A 10,156-nucleotide genomic window follows, 5' to 3' on the forward strand; every position below is an offset into this window, starting at 1 on the left:
TAAAATTACTTGTATTTAAATATATGTGTAAAAAATTAAATGGATATAATTGAAATATATTTATTGCAGTATTACAATATATTAAAACAACAAATTATTTTGAATACTGCATTATGTGTTTTGTATCCGTTAAAAAAAATTTGTTGTTATGGATATTTAATTATTCCTGAAAAAAAAGCTAAAAATGAAATTTATTTGTTACCAGTTTTTACTCTTTTTCGTCTTGATATGTATCGACTTTCAGCTCTGTTATATGATTTGAATCAATAATTTTTTTTAGTTAATTGGTTTTCAGCAGCAGTTCTTTGGGATTGCCCTCCATATACGTATGCACTCACATATAGTTTAATAATAATGTTTGTAGTTGAAATTTTCAAAACAATTAATTTCTATGAGATAAAAGTTGAATTCATGTTGGTAGTTGAACTCGTGTTGTTACTAAAATGAAATCAAACACCCATGTGGAAACATAAACTAAAATAACTCCCATAAATATCCTAGGAATATGAAAAATGATCCGTGATTTAGCAAATGTGTAGAAAAACTTATAACTAACCGATCATGAATTTTTGGTGGACGCCCAGATCTCCCACTCTTACGCCCGTATTCACCATTGACCCTAACTCTCGGTCAGAGTTCAAAACAGGTTTTGAGAGAGCAACTCCAGCAGGTTAGAGTTAAAAATCCCATTCCACCGTATACGTAACTGCAAGTTAATTTAACCCAGAGTTAAGTAACTTTAACCTGAAGATATTCCCGGTCAGCGTAACCGCGCATGCGCAGTAAACGAGTGTTTGTTTCTGGTGGCCAAGGTTTGTTTACTGCGATTTCTTCGCCGGCGTTATTTGGTTATCTGTTTTTTTTTTTATACATATATAATGGAGGATTATTCTTTAATTCAAGAGTTAGAATTCCTAGCAAAGCTTGAGGATCGAAAACAACGAGATATTGGAAATATTAGAATCTGCCCATTCGATGAGTTGGATGAGGCGAGTTTCAAAAAAAGATTTCGCCTGGATAAGGAAAGTGTTTCCTCTCTGTTAGCTATTATAGGCAAAGAATTGGAAAAGTCATCGACTTTGAATAATGCCTTATCGCCTCTAGAGCAATTACTGATTGCCCTCCGGTACTATGCTTCCGGAAGTTTTCAGCTTCTTCTCGGAGACTGCTTCCAGGTTAGCCAGTCTACAATATGTCGAGTCATACACAGAGTTAGCAAAGTCCTTGCTTCTCTGTGTAAGGATTTCATTTTCTTCCCAAAGACGAAAAAAGAATGCGAAGAGGTAAGTGAAATTTATTTTTTTAACTTGCTTACATATACAACGCAATTAATATCTATGAAATGCATTTTATACATTATTTTTTGTTTATCACTTACATTCAAGGTTATACTTTAAGATATTATGATTTACTTGATATTCAAATATGTTGAATATTCCAATATACAGTAGTTTTTCTGAGTTAAAGTGATCATTATTTAATTAAAAAACACAACAATGAATAACATCATCAATATATGAACATTCTGGGGATATATCCTTATTATGATCTTTGACGCCAACTACAATTGCTAAGGTGCCAATTAGTTTTTAAAACTTTCTATTTTTTAATAAAACATGTTGATATTTGCCCAGGGGTGGCTACACTCTATACCTTTTGAGCTGGTCCTTCTCTGTAATTTTTATCACGGGCCGTTGTCTGGAAATCCAAAGACTTGTCGATTATTACGCCACAAATGAGGATACAGAAATCTGTCAGATAATATAGTTTGTGCCTCTGTGGATGCTATTATTTAATGTTTGGTTAACGTTTGTTTATTGGCAATTAAAAATAGCTACAGGTGGCGTAGTACAGTACTGCCTATCAATAGGAGCGCCTCACATGCACTCACCATTAGCATGTGGCGAGTCATAAGATAAGGGAGTACATTAGTTTCTTCCTTAATTATCAAGTGGATTATAAGCTTTTAAGTTAGAAAACTTTTTGCGACTGAAAACTACGTAGATCTAGAAGAAAACATAGTTAAAATTCTAAAAAAATATTTTTACAAGTAAATATGAAAAAAATTAAGAAAGTAAAAAATTCCGTCGCACATTGATATGCAACTGAGATGAGGAGGGGTGGAAAGTCCTAGAGGAGGTCAGGGTACACAAAAGGATGTGAAAAAGAATTAAAAGTAATTAATGAAACTAAAAAATTGTATTAATTTATTTGTACTCAAAAGGAAAAAAATATCTTTATTTTTAAACAATCACACATTTGTTAGAACCTCTCGTATGAAAATATATTTCGTAAAAACACATTTTAAACAATATAAATGTTTATTAAAACATGAAGTCTTTTTGTTTTTTTAACCATTTATAAATTACGAAAAATTATGTCTTTAGAAACTATAAGTTTTAAATTTTGTTCTTCACGCACCATTCATAATTAGTGATAAAAGTTGTTATGAGCATTCTTACCATCAGCCAAATTCAAAATTTCAGCCACTTCATATATCTGAATAATAGGTACAAAAAAGTTCTCAATAACAATTGAGAGCAATTGAAAGTACTCAGACTTCACAAAAATATTTAAGATAAAATTATATTCATTTAAATTTTTTTCCCCATTAGGTGTCTCACAAGTTTTTCGAAGTAGCTGGCTTTCCTGGAGTGCTAGGAGCGATAGATTGTTCGCATGTGAGAATTCTGTCTCCTGGCGGAGAAGATGCTGAAAGGTTCCGGTGTCGGAAGGATTTTTTCTCGCTGAATGTACAGACAGTTTGCGATGCAGACTTGTCAATCAGAAATGTTGTGGCTCGGTGGCCTGGATCTGTGCATGACAGCACAATTTTCAGTAACAGTGCTGTCTGTCTAGATCTACAGACTAATCCGATCTATAAAAGCTACCATCTCTTAGGCGATAATGGCTATGGCTGCCAGCCTTTTTTAATGACACCTGTGTTGGGACCAAACTCACCTGCACAAGTGAGGTATGTAATTGCATTTGTAAATTTTAAAATGATTTTTGTATACTTTAAAACATGGTATTATTGCATTTACAAATAAAGTAACTTCATAATTATTGGTTATATGCGTTTTGTAATAGGGCAATTTCTTATTAGCCAGCTATTACCATTTTTGGATAAATATGGCAATTACTAAACAGGGGTATTTCTCATTTTAAAAATTAGTTGTTTGTGAAGCCCTTTAGTTTGTTGCATTGCAGTGAAAACTCTAAATTTATGCAGCTGTTAAAACATTAATTTTAATACTTTAAACCATGTATAGGGCTCAGTTTCCTAATTATCATAAGGTATAGAGAAGTATAAATTTTTACTTTAGAAATCTTCTGCTTATTAAACATTCTTGAATGTAAAAACTTAGTAGATGACCGGAACGAGAATATAAATACCTCTCTGTAACAAATACATTGGGCAGGTTTTGAAATAATTTGATTTTTTACTGATCCTGATAGGCTAGTGTAGCCAAAAAATGTATTTTTTACTTGGGATGTCTTTGGAATATTTCTGGCCAGTGTAAATAACCTTGTAAACAATGTAGCACTATAAAGAAAGTTGTTATAGTTTGGAAGGCAATATTAGTAGAATATTTATTCCGAAGATGATGATTAATATTAGTTATAATAAAATTATAATAAAAATTATTTTGTGAAACTACTGTTTTTCCTTAAAGTTGAATTTGTGAAGGCCCCGCTACAGGGTAATAACTTCGTCCTGGACAGACATCTGATAGTATAGGCAACGTACCAAATTACACTATATTAATTTAATATAAACCCAAATTAAAATAATTTCAGTAGAAAAGATATAAAAACTGTAAAATAACTATGATGGTTGGTATTTTTTTTTCAGATATAACAAGTCTCATATATTGACCCGAAATACTGTGGAGCGCAGCTATGGCATTTTGAAGAGAAGATTCCCTTGCCTCAGCCTGGGCATGTCATGCCACGTTGATAATGTTTCAGCCATTATAGTTGCATGTTGTGTACTTCATAACATCGCTTTGAATTTAGGTGAGTACCTTACTTAACTTCAATCATTTTAATGATTTTGTGATCAATTTATGTTGCCAAAAATTGAGCAACTGTACAAGAAGGGATGAAAAAAAAATCATTTGTATTTTTTAAGTAAGTTGCAATACTATATTAATTTATGATTTGATATATCAACAATAATAATATATTAATTTAAGTTTGCGATTAAGTTTAGGTTTATATTCACCTATTAATAATTGATTAAAAATTATAAAGCTTAAAATTTCTAAGATTTTCAAAGGGATAAAAATTATATTCGAATGCAAGCCAGCATGTTTAAATATTTTGTAACTTATAATGATAAGTTTAAGCTTGTTATGCTGTGTCCCCTACAAAAAAAAAAGCAGAGATTGCTCTTTTTTTTTCTACACTTAAAATTAAATATTTAACTTATTGAATAACTGTATACCAATAGATAGTGTTCTTTTCATATTTTATGCTTTTTCCATTATTTGATCCAGGTGTTCCCTTGTCTTATGGACTGGGTTCAAAACTACAAGGTTGCAGAGTTGAATATTGTAAACAAAAGAATTGGCCGGCTCTTCAATGACTGTTATAATGTAAAATAAAATGGTCCCCAATTTCTAATTGTAAATGTTTGCTCATAGTTGTCACAATAGATTTACCATGAAAATGTGAATCAAAAAGCAAATGTCAAGATAATAAAGAAAAATTTTAGATACTTAACCTTTTTAATTTATTTTGCTATAGGTGATGAAGAGCCACCTGTAGACCTCGAGATGGAAAATTTGCTTAAGCAACTGCAAATTCCAGATAATCAAGAAGTTATTACTGGACGTTCTCCTGCGGGATTTGCCAAACGAAATGTTCTTATTTCCAATTATTTTCACTAAAATTTGTAATTTTTAAACTTGAATACATTAAATAATTTTTTATAGTATGTCAAATTCTCTTCTTTAAAAATACTGGTTCATATTTGTTATTAATAACTAATGCTGAAATTATAAAAACAAAATTTTTACTTAGGAAACACATTGCATTTTTCTATTTAATGTTTCATTTGCTGATACAATATCTTTGTATGTGAAAAAAATATTTTCCAAAACTGTAAAAATTCTGTATTAAATTTTTTTTATCTGCAATTGTATCAATTATCTCAAGACCAGTAGCCCGATGGCAGAATCGGAATGACGCTGTCGCAGAACATTACGGAGTTAATACAGAAGGATTTTTCTTTTGAGAAGTAAAAACATTTTATTTTCTGTTCAACACTGCTCTTAAATAGCACAATGTATTTCGAACAATATGGAAAATTTAAATCGTGCTTTTAAATATTTACTTTTTAGGGCAATAACTATATAGAGTTTTTGAGAGTTATTGCTATTAATGTCAAAGGCGAAACACACAGTTGAGAAGTTTTAGTTCTCATGTTTCATCTCTCTTTTAATTATCAGGTTTCATCTCCATTAACTTTGGGAAATAAATTAGTCTATTAAACCTGTCCTCAATCAGGATTCATTGATTTAAATCAAATGATTTTTTTAAAAAAATCATTGATTTAAATCAACTGATTTTTATATATATATTATATTGATTTTAAAAGTTAAACAAGAGTGCTTCAAATTATTGATACTTTTATTATTTTCTTTTCTTAGTTTTTAATTTTATTTTAATTAAATTGCTGCATTAGTTAAAGAAATTACTTTCTTTCTTGGTGGTTTTTCTCAGAATATGTTTACAGTATCTTTTAAATTATCAGATTTTCTTTTGTGAAAAAAAATTCCAATGAGTACATAGATTTTTTTAAAAATGGTTTTTAGATTAACTTATGTATTTTGATATACAATTAATATTTTAACATAAAAATACATAGATTGAATATTTATTTTTTGTTGAATGACAACATTTATAAACACAATCTGCTGCATTTATTTTGCCATTTTATAAATCATGAGAAGAAAAAAAAAAAGAGATCACAATTTTAAATTAAAATTATGGTGTGCTAATTGAAACTTTGTGTTACTAGTTAAAGTAGTATTTAAATTATCTATTTTATCTTGTCTTTTACTTTCAATCATGCCTTAGTACCAAAATGGTCGCTATGGATTATAATGAACAATTATTTTAGTAAATTAGAGCTTCTAAAATATTGTTATAATATAGTTTTAATATTAATTTAATTTTGATTAAACATTTATAAAGTTTTTTTAATCATAAATTTAAGCTCTTATAGTATATTTGAATAAAAATAAAAAAAAAATCCGATTTAAATCAAAATAATCCGATTTTTTAAAAAAAATCACGGACCCTGTCCTCAATAAGGCAATGCTCTAATTTAAATGAACTATTAATTATAATGTTCACACTGACAAAATTATGTGGAAAATTGCATTATTTAACAATTATAAAACATAGGTTGAATAACATTGATACACAACACACTAAAATAGTAATGCAATTATTTATTAAGTAAAATATTTAGGCATTTTGGATCATCAACCACAACACGGTTTAAGTGCTTCTGAAACTCTAATTGTGCTGCCAGCAGCCGCATCTTTAGACGATGCTCTTCAATGTCCCGCTCCTCTTTCTCAATGTCCCGCTCCTCTTTCTTCCTCATGATCTCCATTTCGAGTTTGTTCTTCTCCTCAATCGAACAAGCAGCTTTTTGGGCGGCAGAGGGGGCAGATTTTTTGGCCTGTTTCCGGAACATTGAGAACCTCGGTATGAAGGTGGCAGCCGCTGGGGTTTCCTCGGTTTCTGCTACCTGAGAAGGACATGGTGTCGAGATTAACTGTTCTTGATCCTGTAATATTCAAAGTAAATTTGACATAGTGCTACATTACATTAAAATTGAATGCAGTTACAAAGTTCATTTCCTGATGGTTTGTTAAGATATTTGTGAACACATAGTTTATTTCTTTTAGCATGTATAAAAATGCAGAGACTAATAACTGTTTTTTAACCGCTTCCCGGATTATCCCGAGTCCTGAGTTAACTCGGGTGTGTATATATTGCAAATATTCAATATTATAGGTCTAGCATAATTCATCAATATGCTTTGTTTTATCACATTTTTATTTATAACAATCTTCTGAGAGTAAAAGTTTGCCAAATTTTGTTTGTAGTTTTGCCAATTTTGGGGCAGAAGATTTTTTTTTTGTGTGTGTGTAATTGTATATACACTGGTTAATGAATTTATATGGGGAAAAAATGGCGTTCGAAAGTTAAAACAATGCAGATAATTTATCAGTTTATTTAAACATATACAAAGACTGCTGTTTAAATTTTTTCATTTGCACGAGATAATTTGTCATAGCAGACTGATGGTAAATTAAATATAGTAATTACAAAAAAAAATTTCAAGGTAGTACAAAAACTGAATAGCTGATGAAATTGTCTTTAGATGCTGAAAACCTTAGCTACGCCATTAGATTTATACATGTGCAACATAATAATTATGAGGCTGTTATTTAATCCATTATTATTTGCTAACAAAATAAATACTTCTTACTTCTGTTTCATCTAAAGTCTCACAAGGAAGGATACTTTCAGGTTCAGGTTCATCTAAAAATGAAAAAAAAAAAAAAACAAACTGATTAGTAATATTCTAAGAGTTTAACATTCAAAAAATTCATCAAATAACAAAATCAGAAAGATTCTAGACTAAAAATATTGCTACCTATGATATGTACATATATAAGTTAATTCAAACTTCCTTATTTCATAGGTACACAATACGAAATGTAATATGAATTACATTCTTTAAAAATAGATAGGTAGAGGAAATGAAAGCAAATTTTGAATGTAATTCCCCACAGATGTTTACACTTTTGTTTTATGGCATCCATTCAGCTTAAAATATATTTATCTTGTTTTCAACCTGCCTGATATAGTTAATCAATTATTAACATTATTCAACTAATCTAAACATTGTTTAAATTCTAATGAAAATTTCAATTGTTCTATGCTATATTTTATTCTCAAAGTTCTCAGTTATGACATTGTGTGATTAACAATTTATCAAGGCATTTGTTTGCAAATTTTTAGAAGTTTCAATAATGTAAAAATAATGTGCCTTGATGCTTGTAGTTGATTTAACAAATCACAACATAGAAATATCTGTGGGAGAATTTTTCAAGCGTTCTACAACAATTATCTCTTATATTAATACCTTTCTGAGAGATAAGAGATATTTTTAGTAGTAGCAAATACATATATATTACTTATTTAATGTAACAGAAGTGATTTTTGCTTACAATTACAATTTAGTGTATGGGACAGAACAGTATATATATTCTTAAATAATAAATATAATGTTTTTAAAACCTAAATTACATATCCTAACATTGACGATATTCTCCTTTACTAAACGTACTTATATATTTAACCTTTTTAAAATTTTTGCTATATGGAAATTACTTTAATCGGGAGCCTTTTTTTTTCAAACACTGATATGTGAAAAAGGGATTTTTCAAACATGATTCTGCAGAACGTAAAAAAAATATATGTCGAATAATTTTGTAGATAAAAATTTAAACTTTTTTTGCTTTCCAATTAAAAAATCTGTCTGCAGGAATTCTGTAATATCGTGCGAACATGTCACCACAATTCTACCATATGGATCTGAACAAAAAATTCAACGTAGCATAGTAGTTCATTGTCATAATAAATTCAAATAATATCTTTTGACAACGAGTGAAATTAGCATGAAGCCACTAAATTGAAACACCAAATACTGTCATATAAACATATATTCATAACACCTCGATGATTTCTTGAGCATAAAATTCTATTAACACCTTACACTTACAGAAAAATATTAAAATTATATAGAAAAATATCACTTTCGCATGATTATATATATATCTTTTAATATTAGTACAAAAGATAAAACAAACACTATTAACAATCAGATATATAGAATTAAACGTGCTCATATGTTTCCCAAGGAAATAAATTAAATTGACTAAAACCTTCAATAGCTAAAGTTTTTAAAAATCAAATGGCACTCTTAACTCATTCTATATATTTCAATAAAATGAAAAACTACATTGATATTTTACAATCAGGTAAAAAAAAAAGACAAAAACATACCAGCCATGTTTCATAATCAAAATTTACTGACTTTGCATTTTAATTTATAAGTTAGAGTTACTTCCTTTTTATATTTTAAATTAATAACTAAACTTGCAATTTTTGAAAATTACTTTACAAATTATTCCCAGAGCTTCAGTATGATTTCAGAACATTAATTTTGAACACAAATGTTATAATTCAAAATTATAAAATAATACTTACTTTCTAAATCCATAAAATCACAGTCGTATCTGGATTTCAACGGCTGCGTAAGTAGAGGCAATGAGAGATATCTTTCGTCTGTTTCAGTTAACTGAGGGCATGAATTCTCCCCTCCCCCAGTTAACCTGAAATGCTGCCGAGCTTTGGCGGATTTTTTATTCAGCTTTTTTTTATGTTTTGGTAGCATTGACGCAATTGTACAGCAGTTCTGGGATTCACTCCCGCAGTTTTATTAAATTGCCCTGCAATTTCAACGAAAGCTTCGGCTTTCTTAGCTGAGACCACTTTGTTGGTCTCTTTATTTTCAATGATTCCCAGCTTAGGTTCTACCAGCTGCATTAATAATTCTTTTTCCGTTTCTGTAAAATAAAGCTTTTGAGACATAATGAAATGATGTCGAGAAACTTGTCGAGAAAAAACAAATATCAGGGGAATCAAGCAAGCAACGCCGTTATCACGTGTTTCATGCAAACAACGCGGTTATCACGTGTTTTCTCTTATCCAATAGGAAAGAGCCTGAAACTGCCGGACAAGTAACCTGCAGTTAAGTAACCGACGGTCAAAAAATAATGGTGAAATCGCTTTTGAACTCTCGGTCCAAGTTTCCAAACTTGGGGTTTCGGAACTGGGAGTTTCGAGCTGGGTCAGAGTTAACGGTGAATTCGGGGGTAAGGCACAATCCTGTTCCCAAGCTCTTTGCAAAGCAGAGGGAATGGTTTACAATATAAATAGTTAGTACATAACACAAACAATCGTTAAATATCGTATTCACTTTCTTGGGATTAGTAGCACAGCCTTATTCAAAAAGTACGCTTATTCGAGTAATTGTAAGTGTCGGGAAATTACATTTTCG

The 10,156-nt window shown here is 29.9% G+C and overlaps 2 protein-coding genes across 2 annotated transcripts; one reads left to right on the forward strand and one right to left on the reverse strand.

Annotated features, from left to right (window-relative positions):
- Positions 1–878: 878 nt before the first annotated feature.
- Positions 879–4,940, forward strand: LOC107443724 (putative nuclease HARBI1). Its single transcript, XM_087162113.1, has 4 exons — positions 879–1,283; positions 2,616–2,974; positions 3,857–4,020; positions 4,753–4,940. The coding sequence occupies exons 1-4, from the start codon at positions 879–881 to the stop codon at positions 4,893–4,895; spliced, it is 1,071 nt and encodes a 356-aa protein (XP_087018239.1). The 3' UTR covers positions 4,896–4,940.
- A 1,520-nt stretch (positions 4,941–6,460) lies between these two features.
- Positions 6,461–9,839, reverse strand: LOC147810843 (uncharacterized). Its single transcript, XM_087162114.1, has 3 exons — positions 9,304–9,839; positions 7,517–7,569; positions 6,461–6,808 (listed from the first exon to the last, which is right to left on the reverse strand). Exons 1-3 carry the CDS (start codon positions 9,488–9,490, stop codon positions 6,461–6,463), a joined length of 588 nt encoding a protein of 195 aa, XP_087018240.1. The 5' UTR covers positions 9,491–9,839.
- Positions 9,840–10,156: the final 317 nt, after the last annotated feature.

Source organism: Parasteatoda tepidariorum, chromosome 4, assembly GCF_982258835.1.
Source record: "Parasteatoda tepidariorum strain Cologne lab strain chromosome 4, Ptep-v5.0, whole genome shotgun sequence".
NCBI classification, from domain to species: Eukaryota; Metazoa; Arthropoda; class Arachnida; order Araneae; family Theridiidae; genus Parasteatoda; species Parasteatoda tepidariorum.